Raw genomic sequence first — 19,681 nt, 5'->3', positions numbered from 1 at the left:
ACAACTAGCTATTTCAAAAGGATAACATGCTCAACATGGTATGACAATTCCACATACATAATCATGAACATTATAAACATGAATCACATGTCAAGTAATAATGCAACACACAAATATGCATAATCAACTAGCTACATCATTATGTACTTACGTAGTTCAACTTACTGGTCTAACAGTACAACTGCCTCAGTGACTCAGTCAAAGGCTACAAGTCAAGTGAATATATAATCAGTATAACTTATCTAAAGGCTTTAACTAGATTAATAACTACTCTCAATAACTATTAGAGATCCAATTATATACCTTTATCCCTCATCACCCGCTGATTTCGAGAGCGCACAAATTGAGTACAGCTCTGCTACAAGCCCAGTAGCCTCCTGGCTCCTACTACTGCCCGACCCTCGAGAATATGGCTAAACACTCAAAATAGACTAATATTTCAAAATCCACTCAATTTTACATATAAAACTGAGGGTTGGACGCTTATTTATAGGCCAGGGATCAAAAGATCCGATCTCGGTTCGGAAGTTCCGATATGGGCATGAATTTCACGTGTAGACATCATTTTGACACCTCAGGGTACAGACGAGTTCAGAAGGTCTGATCTGCCACTTGTCCAATCTACCATAACACATGTGTTGCCTGCTGAGTTCGAATGATCTGAACTGGTTCGACTGCTTTCGAACTGTTCGGACCCCCGAGATTTTTTTTTACTATTTTCGAACGTTTCAGAGCTAATTTTTCACTTATTTTTCTCAAATAATGAGGTAAACCCAATGGGAATCAAAAAACGGGGGGTACCACCTCTAATTAATAATGTTTTATCACTTTTAAAATTAATGTCTTTGAACGTGTAAAACGAAAACTCATGTTACTACAAAAATGTTTCGGGATGTTGATGAATATTAGCTTCGATGATTTTTTTTCTTCTTACTTCTGCTTTTGATTTTTGCATTTTTTAATAGTAAAAAATAAAAATTATAATTTGACACTTATATCTTTAAGAAGTTATAATATTCCACAATTCCCTTCAAATATATTTTATCTCGAATCACGCCCTCATTAAAAACATATCTGCATTTTTTTATAATTGTCATTTCCATTATTTTTTTTTAAAGTTATTTTGTGCATGTATACAACTTTCATTTGTTTTATCTTTATTAATCTTATATAAAATTTCAAGCATTCATTTTATCACACACACACACAAACACGGATATACACATATAACTTATAGTTTGTATTAAAAACGTTGGTCGATGGACAAATGGCGTGGTTTTACAAATTAAGTAGGAGAGATAATAATCAATAATTAATAATTAAACCACAGGTGAGAGTCGAACAAGACGTGGCAGGCTCGTAAGGCCCGTTCGTAAATGGGCCCTAAAATATATGAAATGGGCCACGCCACCCCATTTCTATAGAGTGGGCCCACTCACAAGAGGACAGTTGCCACCACCAACCCCGCACTACGTGTCAACTCTCAACTTCCACGACAGAAATGGAGAATCCCGCGGATTTGTATGTATACATGCACACACAACACATTTTCTCCATAGTTCCATTCGATAATCTTCAAATTCTTCAATATTTTTCGAATTTCCGACCATAACCCGCAGTAAAGATCCGACAACCGGAATTTCTGGGAAAAAAATGGTGGTGACAACAACGATATCGGGCTCGGACGAACACATTAACTGCACCTTTGCTTCGAGATATGCCCGAAGTTCTCTCCCCAGGTAGGGGGTGATTAATCGAAGGTAACATTCGTTTCCGCCTGTTTTTGGATGGTATGCGAGTGAAGGGTTCGTGGGTTTTGCAGGTTCAAGATGCCGGAGGATTCGATGCCGAAGGATGCGGCTTACCAGATAGTGAAAGACGAGTTGTTGCTGGATGGGAACCCTCGTCTGAATCTGGCCTCGTTCGTGACGACTTGGATGGAGGAGGAATGCGAGAAGCTGATAATGGGTTCCATTAATAAGAATTATGTCGACATGGATGAGTACCCTGTCACCACCGAACTTCAGGTCTCTCTCTGTCTTTTTTTCTTTCTTCAGTCTCTTTGTGTATTTCATCAGTAATTCCCAAGTATACTTGCTGATTTCCCGGAAAAAAGAAACTGTTTTTATGTGGTTTTACAAGCATTGATTGTTTTAGTTTGGTGAGGAATGGATTCGAGTCCTTAAAGTTGCGTGTTTTTCGATATTTGGTCTCGTTGTAGGTCAATTTACGATATTAATCAACTTATTTCTATGATTTGAAACCGGAAAATGAGACGTCTTGACATGGGAAAAAGATTGCGTGGCAACGAATATTGCTCATGTTTCGAATCCAACAAGAAAAGACTAAAATTAAATAAATGCTAGTTAGAAGAAAAGACAGAGACATAATCGATGGTTTGACAAAAAGTTGGAAGACTTGTAGGACCAAAATCGTGATTTTCCGGATTCGATGCCATCTTGTTTTAGAATTCTGGGATTTTTTAAGTTTGATTTTGGAGGGAGGTTGTGAGAAAAAAGAGAGAACGGATACTTGAGTACCGGAGTAAGTATTATGTGCAACATTCTGAAGAAACTATTTGTGCCTTTTAAGTTGGTGAATGATTTAATTGTGGATTTGGCAGAATCGGTGTGTAAATATGATAGCCCATCTCTTCAATGCACCTGTTGGTGAGAATGAAACAGCAATTGGTGTGGGCACTGTCGGATCATCGGAAGCTATAATGCTTGCAGGCCTTGCTTTTAAAAGGAAATGGCAAGCAAAGAGAGAGGCAGAAGGCAAGCCTTACGATAAGCCAAATATTGTCACCGGGGCTAATGTGCAGGTTTGTTTATCAGATTCTTCTTTCTTTTAGTCATTGGTGTCGAATTCCCAACCGCCTAAGACTCTGATGCGATTTATGTTACTTAGGTTTGTTGGGAGAAATTTGCAAGGTACTTTGAGGTGGAATTGAAAGAGGTGAAGCTAAGGGAAGGTTACTACATAATGGATCCTGCTAAAGCAGTGGAAATGGTGGATGAGAATACTATTTGCGTTGCTGCCATTCTTGGTTCTACTCTGACAGGGGAATTTGAGGATGTGAAGCTCCTCAATGAACTTCTGACAGAGAAGAACAAGGAAACTGGGTGGGATACACCTATTCATGTCGATGCGGCTAGTGGAGGATTTATCGCCCCTTTTCTTTACCCTGAGCTGGAATGGGATTTCCGTTTGCCACTGGTGAAGAGTATCAATGTCAGCGGTCACAAGTACGGGCTCGTTTACGCGGGTATTGGGTGGGTAGTGTGGAGGAGTAAGGAGGACTTGCCAGAGGAGCTTGTCTTCCATATCAACTACCTCGGATCCGACCAACCTACATTCACCTTAAACTTCTCGAAAGGTAATCCCCGTTTATTCGATTAAGTTTTTCTTGGACGTTTACTTAGTATCTGTATATCGTTGTGTGCGGTAGTTGTTACAAAGACCTTCGAATTCATGGCGTCTTTAAAAAAAAAAGTGGTATTTACCTATATCATTTACTTTTTCAGGATCTTCCCAGATCATTGCTCAGTATTATCAGTTCATTAGACTTGGATTTGAGGTATTTCCTATAACTGCACAAGAAACTGTGAATTCTTGAATTCTCTCAATATTGGGAATGATAATAGCATGGCGTGCGCTGTTGATTTTATCGCATTTACCGCTGCTGTTTTTGTGTTGAAGGGCTATAAAAACATCATGCAAAATTGCATGGAAAACGCAAGGTTGCTTAAAGAAGGACTCGTCAAGACAGGGAAATTCGAGATAATTTCGAAAGACGTCGGTGTGCCCTTGGTTGCATTTTCTCTCAAGGACAGCACCAAGTTCACGGTTTTTCATATAGCCGAGGCCCTTAGAAAATTCGGGTGGATAGTTCCCGCGTACACCATGCCCGCTGATGCCGAGCACGTTGCTGTTCTTCGAGTGGTGGTTCGAGAGGACTTCAGCCACAGCTTGGCACAGAGGCTCGTCTCAGACTTTGAAAAAGTGATCAACGAGTTGGATGAGCTGCCGCCACGCGCCTCCGTCAAAACGGCCCATGTAACCGTAGACAAGGCGAATGGGCCGCAGATGAAGAAGAACATTGTGGAGACTCAGAGAGAGATCTGCAGCCACTGGAAGAAGATTGCAGAGAAGAAAACTAGTAGTGTCTGCTAAATTATGCTCTCTTTGATTGTGTGTGATTATATATGAATGAGTTCTCTATATATTTGGAGTGTATAGCTTAACGTGTGTTTTCCCATTATTTTATGGTAATTATATGAATGAATATGATGATTGCACTGGAGTTGGTAGTTCTTATTTGCATTTTAGTATCCTTTGTAATATATATGTAATTTATCTTATTTAATTTCGCTTTTTTGTCATATTATCAATTAAATAATTAATTATTTATTTTACATTAATAAAATTAATTATTTATATTATGTTAATCAAAACATTGAATTTAAATTACTATATTATCTCTTATAAATAATATTATTCATATTTTATTTATTGGTGGTTGCAATATGCTTTACACCATGGGCAAGTGATATTATTTGTTAAATTGGAAAAAAAACTCATCTTGAATTTAAACGAACATCTCATCGAATTATTTGTTAAATTGGAAAAAAAAACTCACATTGAATTAGAACATCTCATCGAAAAACATGTGTATGTCATTAGTGTTTTTTTGAGTAAGTTGTTCGCGCTAATATCCCGAGAAAATATGGAGGGATATTTTTCTCGGTATAGCATAGAATTTTCCGTTATTCGAGGAACAAGTCAAGAATAAATGCAACTAATAAAATGGTCACTTTCACATGCTAAATAAATCACATGCCATAGATTCCGTTTGTTTTAACACCAAATTGAATGATCAATCGCGAAAATATGATGAAAAATAGAAAGCGATGGACTCAGCTGCCATTGTGATATAAAATAAGGGAATATATTGAAAATTATCATAAAAGCATTGTGCGGCCTTAAATTTCAAGTCTCGTTATGGAGTCTAAGCCCATATTAGTACTCGGGCCATAACCCAAAGAAATAAAACAGAAAGCCCATTAAATCAGCCCAAACTAAAACCTCTTCATTTCCCGCCAACTGCCCAACTCCAGACCATAATCTCGAGTCAGAACTCAACAGATCGACAAATCCCGCCATTGTTGGATTCCGAAGAAACCACAGAGTTTGAAGAAGCAAAATGAACAGCGCTATCAGAAACAAATTGCAGAGGAAATTCAAGATGAGAGGTTATACAATCAAATTCGAAGCTTTGTCTGAGTTTCAGCGTTTCCTAATCCACTTCCCCGGTGCCGAAGACGAAGCCCTCGATATCCTCCTGGAAGAGATTCGCCGCCGACCTCGTAACAAATCAAATATTTTCGAATTTCGTAATGTTATTTCATTGAGTAATATCGTGACTATTGTTTTTGGTATAGTGAAATCTTCGGTACTGGACAAGGAGCCGGTGCAAAAAGTAGTGAGTCTTTTGCTGGAAACGAATACTGCTGCGGAGGGTCTGACGGGAAATGGTTGTGAATCATCTGCACAGCCTATGGGCATCATCGATGCGTTTGATTTCCCGAAATTTCGATATGACCCAATCAAGAAATTATTTCACGAGTACGTGGAGCTATCTTGGATGCATTCAGTAGTGTTGTTTTGATTGTGGTTTATAGCAAAGTTTAGTCAAAGTTAGAAGCTTTACGTAGAAGCTATTGAAAGCATATGGTATTATTGGGAAATGTGAAAGCTTTGTTGGTTCAAGTGGTAGTTCTGTTGTTTAGCAAGAGGATTAGGTTATGTGATGGCCTGTTTTCTTGAAATAAGACCTGCAAGGGTGTGAAGAGACTTTAGAACATGATAAATACTGTACTAACATTTGCATTTTTGGTTTATTTTATTAACTCGTGTAACAACTTTATGTTGGTGCTTGCACATATTTGGTTCATTACTGTAAATTGGCATTTCCCCCCCTATTTCGTGTAGGTATAAAGCGAAGCCCCCAATTCATGGTGATGCTTCAGCAAAGGCCACATTGTATAAGGATAGATTTCTCTTGTTGTTCCAGAAGCTTTCTCGTGACCCCCATTTTTCCACTCCTGTTTTTGATAGCGATATTTCTGATTATGGTAGCTGCCAGGTGCTTATTTCCTCCCACCACCAATGTGCAAAATCACATATTTGCTTGCTATACTATGAACAAACAAAATTGTTTATGACTGCGATCTTCATCCATTTTTACGAGAAATTGTCTTCCCTTTCAGATTTCTACGATTCAATCTCTTGTTGGGCAGACAGGAAAGAAATGGGTGATGGGTTTGATTTCACAACTTGAGGATGGTCATTTCTACTTGGAAGACTTAACTGCTGCTGTGGAAGTTGATTTGTCCGACGCAATATCCTCTGCTATCACTGATCGCCATGCATCTTAAATCTGTGCTCCATGTTTTTAATTTCCTACCACATTCTAATTTCTACCATATTCGATTAATTTTCTGAGTTTTATTGACTCCACACACTGTTTCACATGCCGGTTCCTATCCTATTCTTAAATTCCTGAAACAAACTTAGCTCATGCTAAACTGAATAATTAAGAAAAAAATACCATAGCCATTGTTTAACTGTGCATAATGTTTTGAGAATCCTTGTCATGTGATGTGATTGGGTGAGGTGTTGCTTTCACATTTTACCTATAAAATATGAGTTCTTTCAGTTTCTTTAATATGAACCACAGAATAACAACAGGGTTCTTTTCAGAAAACACAATAGTCTTAGCAGAAGGCGAGATGCTCTTGAATGGCATTTTCAAGGTTTGTTCTTGTTCTGTTTTTAGACGATTCGACTTGACAAGGACTGTAAAGTAGAACTTGGATCTTTGTAGGTTGTGTTGATGGTTGTTTATAATGTGAGTGCTGAAGTAGGACAGTAATGAGAATACAATTCTAGGTAGTTGTCAATATGCACGATCCTTGTGCCTTGAAATAAAGATACTTCAACTGGCCTTATCAATCGTTAATTTCTTTAGAGCTATAACCGTATCTTAGGCCATTCTATTTCTCATCCATCTATTCATGTTTTTGTTGTTAAAGAGGTTTTTCGATGTTGTCAAGAGTGCTACTTGTGTTGCCAAGTTTTGTCAACTGCGATCTATGCTGTTAGAAAATGCCAAAATGGGGAATGCCTGTGCTTTGCTACGAGTTGAGTCATTATATATTGGCTTCTTAGATTTTGTTGGTGTAGGCAGTAATCATGAGATTCTGTAGCTAAGATAGTGGTCAGGGCTCCTTTGTAGATATTAAATATATGTGGAGAGTGAGAACATGAGAAATATAGGAGAGGTTAAGAAATATGAACTGAGATTTGTTAGCAGCCTTGTTCTGAGCTACAAACAAATATTAACTAAGACCCTAAACTTGAGGCCTTGAATTCAATCTAAAGTTTCCTCGTTGAATATGAAATTTAAACTCTTGTCCGGATAAGCGTAGTTTGCCTTTTGCAAATTATTGTGCAGGTAAAAACTTGTGGATTTCCTCCACTAGAAGACAGAGAAAAGTCAGTTACAATGTTTTCTGGAATTGATTTTTTTGGTTCTGGTTCGCTTACAAAAGAAGAAACTGTATCCTCCCACTCTTTTCGCTGCTGATTGAAAAATCATTTTGCTTCTCATGTTTACAAAATGGTCGATCACATCCCTAACTCATGCTACAGAGAAGGCTGGCGGAGCTGGAAAAGGAGGCTGTGAATGACATGTTCGTTATACTTTCCGATGTTTGGCTGGACAATGAGGATGTAATTTTCTCTGACTGTTATCCCTGATTATTCTATTAACTTTGTAATACCTTTCTATTGGTTAATGTGCTTACTAATCGCTTCATTGTCTAATCATTGGAGAAGACCATGGAAAATCTTAAGACCATCTTCAGTGGTTATGAAAATGAGCATGTTGTCCCATCTCTGTTTGTGTTCATGGGAAACTTCTGTTCTCGTCCATGTAACCTTTCTTTTAATTCATACTCAAGCCTCAGGTGAGAAACTCTCTTTTATATCCTAATTGTTATTACAGTTAGTCGAGTGTGTGAGAGTAATAAAAGATGGAACATCTGCAGATCACAGTTTGGAAAGCTAGGAAAAATGATTGCAGACCACCAACGTTTAAAAGAACACAGCGGATTTCTTTTCATTCCTGGTCCTGATGATGTAGGTGGGTTGATAATTAGATCAGGGTTTTCATGAAATGATTGCGTGCATATATGCATCATATCTGTATAAGAAACATGTACTCTGCTGATTTTCAGGACCTTCTAATGTTCTGCCCAGATGTTTACTGCCTAAGTACGTAACTGAAGAGCTTCAGAACTACATTCCAAATGCTGCGTTCTTGAGTAATCCTTGCAGGTTTTATCTGATTACTTCCCAGTTATTCTTGAGAAGTTTGAGTCAAATTTGAGTAAAGCTTTCCTCGTAATTTGATTATTTTTATGTCGATCTGAATTCTTCCAGCCAAATCATGATTATTAGGATACTCTTATGTTTTACTTCTCGGTTTCTTTTTCTGGTTTTTCCCAAACTGAGAATCAAGACCTTTTTGTTGGAGTCAGGATCAAATTTTACACGCAAGAGATTGTCTTTTTTCGTCAAGATATGCTTTATAGAATGCGCAGATCATGTCTGATGCCACCCTCGAATGAAGAAACAAGTGATCCTTTTGAGCACGTGAGTCTGTTAACATTCACAACTCGTTATAGATGATGCTCATCATTCATGTAATCCTAGAATATCGATTTACTGATCATTGTGTATTTTTTCTGCAGCTTGTCGCCACCATCACACACCAAAGTCATCTCTGTCCTCTGCCCTTGAGTGTACAGCCAATTATTTGGAATTTTGATCACTGTCTTCACCTCTATCCAACTCCACACACAGTAATAACCTTTTGTTGATAAATATATATAACGTTGAAAATGTAAATTGATCTGTATCTGTTGAAAGTTCGTGTTTTGTTTTGTTGAACAGATAGTACTGGGAGATAGAAGTGAGCAAAAAGCATTCAATTACACAGGAATTACATGCTTTAATCCTGGTTCCTTCTCAAACGACAACACATTTGCGGCTTATCGACCTTGCTCTCGAGAGGTTGAATTATCTGCCCTCTGACTACTGCAATGGAAGATGCGGCACAAAGTTCTGGACTTCACTCGATAGATGACATTCTTACAAGTATTGTGTGCTTGCCTTGGGTTGGATTTTTTGTTGTACAGTTTCAAAATTTTGAACCTCTAATGTTAAAAAAGCTCATTTTTTTTATTTTTTCTTTAAAAATTTTAATCACTAGTTATTCAAATTCATCGATGTCATTATTCTTTTAGTATCTCTCCATTGAATCCACAGTGAATAATTTCAGCAAGAACACATACAGCCATGAAGCTGCCACATTGGTCACCTCATAACTTTACATGGCAACTAAACATCTAGTGAATGACTATGTACATGACTCCAACTTTATGCTAATTCATTGGAAATGACAGATACAATATGTGGTGGAATCTAGGGCTCACTTTTTAAACAACTCCATTCAAAAAATATGATAAGATCACTATAAAAAATATCTTGAAAACGGAAAAATTCATGATATTCAAACATACAAAAAGTGAAGACTAATGTTACATTGTCCATACGTAATATACATTAGTATAGTACCCTAGGCTTCTCACTTTAAATTGTCCTATTCCAGCAACACAAGTGATCTTGATTTACAGCTATTTATGGCACAAGTCACCCCTTGGGCTCTGGATCGAACTGACTTGAACAACAATGGCTCAAAAGCTCGACTCAACAGAGGCGCGACGTTTGAAAGCTACACATCCATATCATCTTCCAATAAAATCTCATATATATCTGTCCTCAAATTGAGTTCTTTGTCCCGCATGACTTCTTGGAGATCGGAGAGTTCTTTGACAGTCAGTATGGAATCAAGTTTGAGGAATCCATCGAGCCACAACCTTTTAGACCTGGAATGATAAAAAAGAAAAGTCAGACTGGCAATGTCATAAAAATTAGAATGGAGAGACATGACGAAAATAAACAATATGTTTTATGCTTTCTGTTAAGCCCTATTGGTCATTTCTATCTTTACTTTTACTTATTTTTTGCGAGAACATTCTTTTATCTTGGAAAAGCAAGCATCATTACTATGTAAAAGAAAACGGATACACATTTCATGATGATGACAACTATTTCCATGCCACGCCATGGCAAAAATCAATTGGGATAAAAAAGATTTGCTTAAATTTGAGGATATATTCAGTATATTATTGCATACAACTTCCGGATTCTTGGAAGGAGTATATGCAAAAAATTATAGATTTTTCCAAGTACAAGGATGACAATCAATTCACAGAAATTTATGTCCATTAGTGTGTATATACATGCACCAAGTAACATCAAAGAAATGATACCAGGGACAAGCGTGAATTGCACGAAAGAAAACTCTTTTAGCTGCAGCAAAGTTGCATGCTATGTTCATCTCATATTCCAGATAACAACGCCAGAGAATCACCAAATTCTGCAATTTGCCATCCTCTAGTGCCCTTTCAAAAAGTCCACGTATTCTGTGTTTGGAGCCCCCTGCATTCATCTCAAATGACAATGCATAGAGCCATGTGATCACCGATGGTTTTCTGTGACGACAAGCAAAAGTGCAAGCAAATTTAGAATTTGTGAATCTTGCGTCGATTAATATCACCAAAAGTCCAAATAAGAAAGAGGATAAAAATATTTTACTTGTGAAAGTAATCATCCAAGGTCCATCGCAGTTTATTGGGTGAAGTATAAAGATCACTAATTTCAACCAAAGCATTGTGTAAAGGTGAATTAAAGGGATACATCTGTAACCCTTTCGTGATGGCCTCCCATACTTTTGAAATCTTAAGTTCCACATGATTTCTACAAAGCATCCTCACATAGTAGTTCATCAAAAATTCTAGTTGTTGACTTTGCCGTCTTCTCTCTGCATCATAAATTTATAGCAAGTCATTTTGTTGAGGAAACAACAAATAATTGCACGATACAAGAACAGACAATGAAAACATTAGACTGAACAGTGAAACCAATAGAAAGGCATGAAAACTATGTTTCTACTTGGTAAAATAAATAAAAAAATAACTGTGATAAAAAAAATTTATCACCTTCTATTAAAGTAAGAACTACAGTAGATAATTACAAAAGTTTAAGTGTCACATGCCTCAGCATCACCAATTAACTGTCCCCAGTCAATGTACACAGATGGATAATAAATAATCTATAACCTATGATAAATCACTCATTCATGGACATGATTAAATACAATAACTAGTGTAAGAAGATGCTTAAATAGGCTTGATTTTGGTTGAAAGTATATTGGTTATGGTCACTGCCCAAATCATTGTTCAGAGTTGCATATTATTAGTTCCATGGCCACATTGTCTTCTGGGAAATATCTTCTCGCTTTTGTGAAACAGTCAAAAAATTAATTTAGTCATTTTAAACTACGGGATATTTTGAATCTTTGATGTAACCTCGGTCAAATCTCTTTCTTTTTTTCTTTTTTTTTTTCTCGGAAACTAACTCTCAAACATACACTTGGGAAGGTCATTTTTCAAAAACTTAGTTTGACCGAGGTTATTTTTCACTATTTTCCCTTAAAAAAAAACTACCCACCAGAAGAAACGTGTGCATATCTTTGTTCTTATTGACTATTGCTTGGCTTCAAAAGTTTGTGGATCCACGCTAGATTGCAATTGCTTTAACTTGACATCATTTAACTGTTTATTTCTTAAAGAGTTCGGGATAGATTTAATCTTGTGAGGGATAACATCTATTTCTCAAAATAACAAATCTCCAAAAATTGAACGAGAAAGATCGAGCAGTTCACCAGCCAGTCAATGACCCAGTCTTCGATCTCTCTTCAGAGACGGGACATTTAGAAAAATTTCCCAATTCATTAGTTCAGAGAAAAGAGCTCAAAATTTCAAGGATAATAAAAAAAATCACAGGAAAAGCTTATTTCACCTGGAAGCACCATTGTAAAGGAATGCTCCAAAATTTCCAGAGCAGAAGTCCATCCAGAAGTCAGCTCTTCAAATAAAGCTGCTGAGGAAATGATAGCAGCTGAAGGATCATCTATGATACCGCGTGCCCACATTGAACCTAGCATTTTTATTTGATCTTTAAACCCCTGGCGGGCTCTAAGTTTTTGCAAAGCTGATGGTTGACCATTAAATGGACTATATCTTGCTCCACTACCTAAGCAAGACAAGATATGTGTTGCACGCGATGATGATTCAGCATTATCATTTGATATCTCCATTTCAGCATACCAGAAATATAAAAGAGGAGCCTTTGGACGAGCATCCTGCTTTGTCAGATTTAATAACATACAAATGTGTCATCGACTTTTTCAAGGACAGGACGGCACAAGGATAGCATAGTTATGATGTACGGGAGGGATTTTGCAATGCAAGAATATTGTCTCAATATCACCTGATCCAGTGCACTAAATTTAGTACGATTTGAGGAATATTAATAGGAATAGCACATACAAGCCTTTCATTATCTAAGTTCACCTAGTTGACTAACACATGGAAGAGAAAAATGGAAAAACTTCAACCAAAAACAAAAGAAATAAAACCACTCAACAAAAATTAGCATACTCTGCTGGCCCAAAACTTTTCCCAGTGAAACGTGCACATGAAATAGGGGAAAATACCAGCAGAAAATACTAATTTGGCAGATAATCATCAGACTAAAAAGATTTACAATTTGCTGAAAATCCTTTATTCACCTCTAGTGCGGAAAAAGCTACTCAGTAAATTGACAGCAGTCTTTCACCCGAACTAGTGCTAACAAGTGACATCAAGAGCAGTAAAAAGTAAACATAAAATCATACCTGTGGAAGCCCCTCAACAGATGTTAATGCCATATCAAAAACCTTCCTGGAATTATCAATGTTGCCGAAAAGTGCTTCTCTTTGTGCATAAACTCCACAGAGCAATACATCCTATAACGACGAAGCACAAATAGACCGTCAAAACATCAATCCAAGAGCATCATTATGGAAAAAATGAATATGTATCAGCCAAACCGTCAACTAATCTTCACAATCTTCAGTTGGATTTTACGAAATGATAAGAAAGAGGTAGTTATCAATTGAGGATTACTACTTATACTTGGGCATCTTTCTGCTTGGCAGGAAAAACGCCTAGAAAATAGCAAACGCACGTTGACACAAGTCGGACACCTAGGCCTCCCGGATGCTCTCATTTGTGTCTCAAAAGTGTCAATTGGTGCGAGGACACAAACAAATCCTCGACAATACACCCAAGAAGTCTTAGATGCCATTCCAACACTTCCAACAAAAATATGCCAACATGTTTAACAATATTTAGAAATTAACCAGTCAATTGGTAATTGCTGAGTGGAAATATAGTTCATTAAGAATGAAAACATGAGAAAATTAGAGTTTGACTGATGGTTATTATGCACAACAAACTAATATGATCAATAAGAAATTTTCCAGTCAAGAAAATGTTCTAGCTTTCAATGTTTAAGATTCTACTGTCCTTTTTAAGGCTGGTTAAACTACTTAAAAAGATTATCTCATGAGACTTGTGCTATGAATCAACATTCCATTTTGTAAGCTTTACAGAGCTATCATCATCTTGATGCTGGAAGTCCTTCATATACAATAAAACAAAGTTGCACATACATTTGTGGCAAATACTCTACCGAAAACAACATAAGATCATAATTTCTTTCACCATAAATGTCCCTAGAATATAATGATAAATATACACATAACACAAGCATCTAAAGCAATTAAGAAACACAAAAAGCAACAGGTAATTTGTTTCTCAGATCTGGTCACAGGATAGGATACAATGGTAAACACACAGTTTGTGTGCTTCAAATATTAAAGACAAATGGGAGAGAAAGGACAAACCTGCCGATCATTTTTCAATAAAGTTTTTGCCAGAGCTCGACAAGGGGTTACAGAACTGCCTGTTGAATCGGTACTTGTGTTTGATAGCTCTTCAGCTATGAGAGCAGCTTCTTGCAGCATGTAATTCTGAGGAAAAGCTTTTAAACAAAGTAACGAGGCATTGCGAAGGAATTTCATGGTGTCGCTTCTCACATTTTTGTCATTGGAGCAGTTCATAAGAAGCTCCAAACTGGTACTCCTTGAGTGAGTTCTTTTTTCTGTCAGAACATCATGCACTCTTCTCAAGTTCTCTAACACAGAATGTGAAAGAGCCTCCAAACTGAGGGTTTTTTCAACCCAACTTGGACTGTTTGTACAAGTCCTGCAAAGATGAGACAGCAATCAGAACAGCAACAACAATATTCCTTTGTGGCTAAGTGAGAGACTCATAATTAAATTTAAACAAAAACTCATATCAAATTAAACGATCACTTAGCAAAACTAAAATAATAACAAAAGTTGAGAAATTATTAGTCATGGTATGAACCAGGTGATAGCCTCATACGGCATACCAGGTGATAGCCAATCGCTTTATGTTATCATTAAACCACTTTTGTGTATTTTGAATGTGGAATTGCTCTATTTTATGGTACAAACAATTGAGGATATTATATGCAGTTTTTAGTGCACAAGAAACAAATGGGGCTGTCAATCTATATTTGCAAAACACAATAATGTTATAAATTTCAATTGCAAATTTTATATTTATTATTAATAATAGAATTGTTTCTTATTTCAAAAAGTGCTCAATCAGCATCAACAGGATAAGATTTAGATAAAGCGAACTACAAGCGAACAGTTAAAAACCAATTGTCTACATGCTACTGGAAATTCCATATGACATCAGTATCTTTTCCCCAAAATAACAGCAATTAAGATATCAACAGTTCTCTAAACAAACAGAAGTCGAAGAATTCCACAACCAATTGATGGTAAAAATTTCTAATGAAAGAGCATATATCTTTTAAAATGCCACAACACTCACCAGTGAGCTATTCTCCCTTCATAGAAATCTATAAACTGGGCGATCAGAGACATACGGGCTTCCTCAGATTTTAACGAGAATAGGTGATCACACACATCTTCATATAATATGGTCCTGAAAAGTTGCTCATTGTCCTCGTCGTCAGCTGTACCATCATTACATGAATTTGGATCTGTTTTGCCAATTGTTGGAAATTATTAGGCTGCGAAAATAATGTATAAACAATAAAATTTAGTCATTTAACACAAAAAGCAAGAAAGGAAGTCCACATGCTATGAAGCATGAATTGCTGGCAGGTGTTTTATATGTTAACTTGTTAAAGTCAGTTCTCAGGCTTAGCATCACACATAGTGAGAATGGAATGAGAATTCCAAAAGTTTCCATCAATATATAAGTAAGTTCCATTTTACATGAAAAACGCAAAAAATAGGAGGTACTTTCAAAATTATTAGTGTCATGAACAAAGTTGTTTTTTCATTGCTGGTGTGTTAGATTTGAAGAAAATATTTATCCAATCATTTAGGTAATATTCAAGCTATAAAATGACAAAAATACCAGAAAAACTTTTAAAACTTCAACAAATTTAAGATTCTAAGTTTCTCGGGTAATAAGATTTACAACCAAAACTGAAACATTTCCCAATGTTTTAAATAATCGTTCCATTTTTTAATAAAGTTAGCGAAACACCTTAAGTTTAAGCTATTATGCACCTGGAGATCGTACGATGCTAGAGTGCAAATAATACAAACCATCTCATTTGGTTCAGATACTGTTACTATTAATTTTACAAACAAAAATTTGAATCGTTGATGTTTCTATCTTTTTATTACACCCTTGATAGAAATATAATTGGAAAAGGTTAAGGTTCTCTCCTAGGTATGGGAAACACATTTCACCATTACATTCCATTCCACATTAAAAAAATGTAATTTCGGTAACATTTCATTTCACATTTCAAATCATCGTTTTGCAACAAAATCAATCAACGAATCAGAGTAAATATGAGCGAAGGCAAACCAGATTTCGGATGAAGAGGCATCCACTGGTCAAAATCTCTGGCCAACTCTGCCTTAGACCAATTAGTCCATGTTCTTGTATCTTTGACCTTAACATCAGCTTCAGCAGCTGCATCAATCCCAAGCTCTTTAAGCAGAGACTCAATATCATCCTTCTGCTCAACATCTCTAGCATCAGATTCATCATCAAACTCCCCAAAAATGACATCATTCTCAGCATTACTCACTGGAAATTCATCAATTTCCTTATTCTGTGATATCGGATCAAACCAACCTGTCCAGCCACCCTCATCAGCTGTTGTCGAGGTCTCTTCACTAATAAGTCTCTGCCTCTGTTCTTCTTCTTTCTCTAGCCATGTTGACCATCCAAATGCACCATCTTCCCCTATTCTGGCACCATCACTGCTCCAAAAGTGTTCAAACAGTCTTTGCTTACTTTGTTCAGAAAGAACTAAAGAGGGAGAGAACAAAGTATATTCAATCTCTGCCTGAAATAAAGCAGTGGCCAACTCCTGATAACCTGCTTGCCACTCTAGGCGGCAAAGACTAAGAAATATATCAACTAAACCAAGTTCCAATTGCACAATGGACGGATCAACAGGAGTTTCATTGCCAGATGGGCATGCCTGCATTCAGAACAAAATTTAAGGATTTAGGATCAACATCTCGGTAGCTCATTATGAATTAGATATATGATTCCAAAATAGAGAGACATGTAGCTAAATACAAAAAATACAGCAAATTTGTGAGAAATTATGTGTCCAAGGTTTAAGGTAGGAATAAAACAGAAAAATGAACAAGTCATTATAAGAAGAAAAGAGTATTAAGGCCCATAAGAATTTCTCCAAATAAATGCAAGTTGATTTCTCCGCGCAGAGTATCTGCTCAATAAGTGGAGACAGCACACCCAGTTACTTATGGTCTCTCATGTTGTCTGCAGATAGGTTTTTTATTTAATAAAGTCTAATGAGGTATCACCTGACAGTATTTCTTTTTCTGGCAAAACAATACACAAAGTTCATCTTCAAAAAAACACGGAGCCAGTCATGGACGCCTATCAATTTCAATTGATGTCAAAACAATTCTGAACCTTCATTCATGTGAAAAAAAATACACGGTGCAGCCAAGATAAATTTTTTGTTAAAGTTCTACCAGAGGGAAGAAAATGTGAATCACTAAAGTGAGAACCTGCCTATGCTGCTTGATACAAGCACCACCTAAGGCTTGGATTGCATTTGCATAAATCTTCCTCATCTCAGAAACCTTGAATCTGGAGAATTCACCCTGAACGACCCTAAAAAATTCTCTCCACAGCTTGTAACTCCCTGAATTGGATGCTAGTATTCTTTCCCATCTCCTAATTAAAACATCAGAACTATCTCTAGTTTGATAAGCATTCAAAAGAGCAAGCAACAAATCTTCACTATCAGGGTTAAACTCAGTTGCCTTCTCCAAAATGCTGATCTTCTTCTCTAGAGTCTGTAAACGAACACCTTTATGAGGCTGCATTCTAGAAACCTTATCTTGAAATTCCGCAAACGCCAACCAAACACTCTCATCCTGTGGGTGTTCCCTAGTCATAGTATTGAACTCCTTTGTTTTTCGCAGCACCTCATCTTCCCAAGACTCTTCAACGACTGTTACGTTTAAAACCGGTGCACCACCTGAATCTTCATCCGATGATATGGGAATAAAATCAGTAACCATATTCCCCATAGACTTGGTAGGAACAAGAATTCTTATTCGTTTCAGGTTCTTATGACGTTCGACGGCAGCATACTTTGCAGACCAATAGCGACCCCCGGATTTAAGCTTTGTGTCTAACCAATCAATATCCTCATCCCCATCCATACCTCCAACTCTAGTAAATCGCAAATTTCTGCTCTCAGAAACTTCCTTATAGTTGTAAAGTTTGTAATGTGCAACATCCATTCTGCATTTTATCAAATAAATGTACTTTCAAAATCAGCACAAAATGATATATCGCTGTCAAACAAAATTATTTGATCCTTCCACGCAAGAATCTCCATTTGGTACTGGTCAAGTAGATTATGCAGCAGTAAATATTATACACAAGAAAAAAAAATGAGGTGCACCAACTGACTTAAGATCTTCCCACATGACATGAAAAAATAGAAACCTGAGCTAAGTGCCACTGTAGGGGGAACGGATTACCTGTGTGTAATATAGGTTACAACAGTTTTCAAATGAACGCAAATTAACACAGCATACAATTAGAAAGGTTTGAATCAACGATTAATCAAATATGAGACTGACATTGTTGAAATTAAGACATTCATTTCGTAGACAAGGAAGATAATGCGGATCAAAAGAACAAACTGCAAACGAAGCGAAGCATTAGAAAAGCAGAAAAAGAATTTATGAACTTGACCTGTAAACTGAACCAAAAGCCAAATTATCGCGATCCCCTCGAGAATCAAAGAAATACTCTTTCTCGCCAGGCCTGGTAGCAGAAGAAGCCCATTTTTGAACACCAGACTTTCTCGAAGAAGAAAGAGAAGTTGGAAAATCATATGCAGATGAACGAGCCTCGCTGGATGCCTCCCTCCTTCTCCTTTTCTTCTTCTTCCTTTTCTTCCGGCCTTCACCTTCAGACGCATCTTCATCAGAGGCCGAGGAAGCCACCATCTCGTACTGATCCCGCCGTTTACTGGCGTCAATTTCTTCAGATGCTTGTTCTTCATCGTCGAGTGCATCGTATGCGAGCTCATATTTTGAAACGGCATCGTTTACGACGGAGAGATCGGTAGTGAAACTGGAGTTTTGCAGCCAACTAGCGGCGGCGGCAGATGTAACGTCGGCGTTGGCTGCCGCGGAGGGAATTTGGGGCGGTTCTGAGGGGAGGAAAGCGGGGAAGAGCGACGTCGTATTGGAGGAGAGTTCCTCTCCTTCCTCCATGCTTGCAAGTGATTGAATCGCAGAGAAGAAATGGAAGGCTTGGCTTGATTTTTATATTGAGTTATTTGAAACACCTCATATATAAATTTTGTTTGAAAAATATTTATATAAAAAAATTTCATAAGTATTTGTTCAAAGGAAGGTATCTTTGTTTTTGCACGATTTCATTCTAAAAATATTTAAAAACACCTTATGATTGTTATTTTTAAACTATATCTAAAGAACATTTTTCAAAAAATATACTTCAAAAATATTTTATAAAAATCTTATCTAAACACATACTTACAAGTTTTTTTTATTTATAAAACATTTTTAAAGTACATGATTTATATGTTTTGAACACGGGTCAATGTTGCGAATAAAAAAAATTAAATTTTGAATGAGAATATATGTATAAATAATCTCTTATTGACTTATGATGATTTTAAGATTTATATAATACATTTATCGAAATATACTTTTTCAAATTCATAGTAATATTGAGCAAGAGACCATGAAACTTTCAAGCAAGATTCTACGATTTTTTGTGTGATAAATATCAACTCAATTACACCGCTAGTTGGTTTCTTACCCGGAACACGAGTGCATGTTCAAAAAGTTAGGTTAGCAAAAATAGATCGTACAATTTTTACAAAATGTTAGGGCTGAAACGTCTACTAAATTTTCATAAAGATCAAAATTGTTTTTTTCTTCTTGAAGAAAGTGAAATTCGTATTTTTGATATTCACATAAGTTTTG

The 19,681-nt window shown here is 36.7% G+C and overlaps 3 protein-coding genes across 4 annotated transcripts; 2 read left to right on the top strand and 1 right to left on the bottom strand.

Moving 5' to 3' along the window:
• The first annotated feature begins 1,581 nt into the window (after window positions 1–1,581).
• LOC140882431 (glutamate decarboxylase-like) lies at window positions 1,582–4,305 on the top strand. The gene is made up of 6 exons (XM_073288430.1): window positions 1,582–1,739; window positions 1,823–2,027; window positions 2,624–2,824; window positions 2,911–3,379; window positions 3,528–3,580; window positions 3,703–4,305. The coding sequence occupies exons 1-6, from the start codon at window positions 1,654–1,656 to the stop codon at window positions 4,174–4,176; spliced, it is 1,488 nt and encodes a 495-aa protein (XP_073144531.1). The 5' UTR covers window positions 1,582–1,653; the 3' UTR covers window positions 4,177–4,305.
• An 851-nt stretch (window positions 4,306–5,156) lies between these two features.
• On the top strand, window positions 5,157–9,294 carry LOC140883979 (DNA polymerase epsilon subunit B). Of its 2 annotated transcripts, XM_073290615.1 has the most exons (13): window positions 5,157–5,369; window positions 5,445–5,628; window positions 5,995–6,148; window positions 6,273–6,405; window positions 6,742–6,818; window positions 7,520–7,624; window positions 7,717–7,797; window positions 7,903–8,033; window positions 8,115–8,209; window positions 8,304–8,403; window positions 8,607–8,721; window positions 8,820–8,930; window positions 9,022–9,294. In XM_073290615.1, the coding sequence occupies exons 1-13, from the start codon at window positions 5,207–5,209 to the stop codon at window positions 9,160–9,162; spliced, it is 1,590 nt and encodes a 529-aa protein (XP_073146716.1). In that variant the 5' UTR covers window positions 5,157–5,206; the 3' UTR covers window positions 9,163–9,294. The 2 variants fall into 2 exon arrangements, with proteins under 2 accessions (XP_073146716.1, XP_073146715.1); XM_073290614.1 differs by having other exon boundaries at window positions 5,157–5,628.
• Window positions 9,295–9,569: 275 nt separating this feature from the next.
• Window positions 9,570–18,979, bottom strand: LOC140881954 (uncharacterized). Its single transcript, XM_073287643.1, has 10 exons — window positions 18,417–18,979; window positions 17,213–17,957; window positions 16,026–16,650; window positions 15,009–15,180; window positions 13,985–14,345; window positions 12,932–13,042; window positions 12,055–12,397; window positions 10,789–11,014; window positions 10,464–10,685; window positions 9,570–10,016 (listed from the first exon to the last, which is right to left on the bottom strand). Exons 1-10 carry the CDS (start codon window positions 18,941–18,943, stop codon window positions 9,863–9,865), a joined length of 3,486 nt encoding a protein of 1,161 aa, XP_073143744.1. The 5' UTR covers window positions 18,944–18,979; the 3' UTR covers window positions 9,570–9,862.
• Window positions 18,980–19,681: the final 702 nt, after the last annotated feature.

This window comes from Henckelia pumila, chromosome 2, assembly GCF_033568475.1.
Source record: "Henckelia pumila isolate YLH828 chromosome 2, ASM3356847v2, whole genome shotgun sequence".
Classification (NCBI taxonomy): domain Eukaryota; kingdom Viridiplantae; phylum Streptophyta; class Magnoliopsida; order Lamiales; family Gesneriaceae; genus Henckelia; species Henckelia pumila.
This window is presented reverse-complemented; position numbering and strand designations above follow the sequence as displayed.

Bases quoted from the DNA above. Each gene is read 5' to 3' on its own strand.
- LOC140882431 (XM_073288430.1), top strand. From the start codon at position 1,654: ATGGTGGTGACAACAACGATATCGGGCTCGGACGAACACATTAACTGC. The intron at 2,028-2,623 runs GTCTCTCTCTGT...TGGATTTGGCAG, and splicing joins CTGTCACCACCGAACTTCAG to AATCGGTGTGTAAATATGAT. The intron at 2,825-2,910 runs GTTTGTTTATCA...TATGTTACTTAG, and splicing joins TCACCGGGGCTAATGTGCAG to GTTTGTTGGGAGAAATTTGC.
- LOC140883979 (XM_073290614.1), top strand. From the start codon at position 5,207: ATGAACAGCGCTATCAGAAACAAATTGCAGAGGAAATTCAAGATGAGA. The intron at 5,629-5,994 runs GTACGTGGAGCT...TATTTCGTGTAG, and splicing joins ATCAAGAAATTATTTCACGA to GTATAAAGCGAAGCCCCCAA. The intron at 6,819-7,519 runs GTTTGTTCTTGT...ATTATTGTGCAG, and splicing joins TCTTGAATGGCATTTTCAAG to GTAAAAACTTGTGGATTTCC.
- LOC140881954 (XM_073287643.1), bottom strand. From the start codon at position 18,943: ATGGAGGAAGGAGAGGAACTCTCCTCCAATACGACGTCGCTCTTCCCC. The intron at 13,043-13,984 runs GTTTGTCCTTTC...TCGTCGTTATAG, and splicing joins TATTGAAAAATGATCGGCAG to GATGTATTGCTCTGTGGAGT. The intron at 12,398-12,931 runs GTATGATTTTAT...CTGACAAAGCAG, and splicing joins CTGTTGAGGGGCTTCCACAG to GATGCTCGTCCAAAGGCTCC.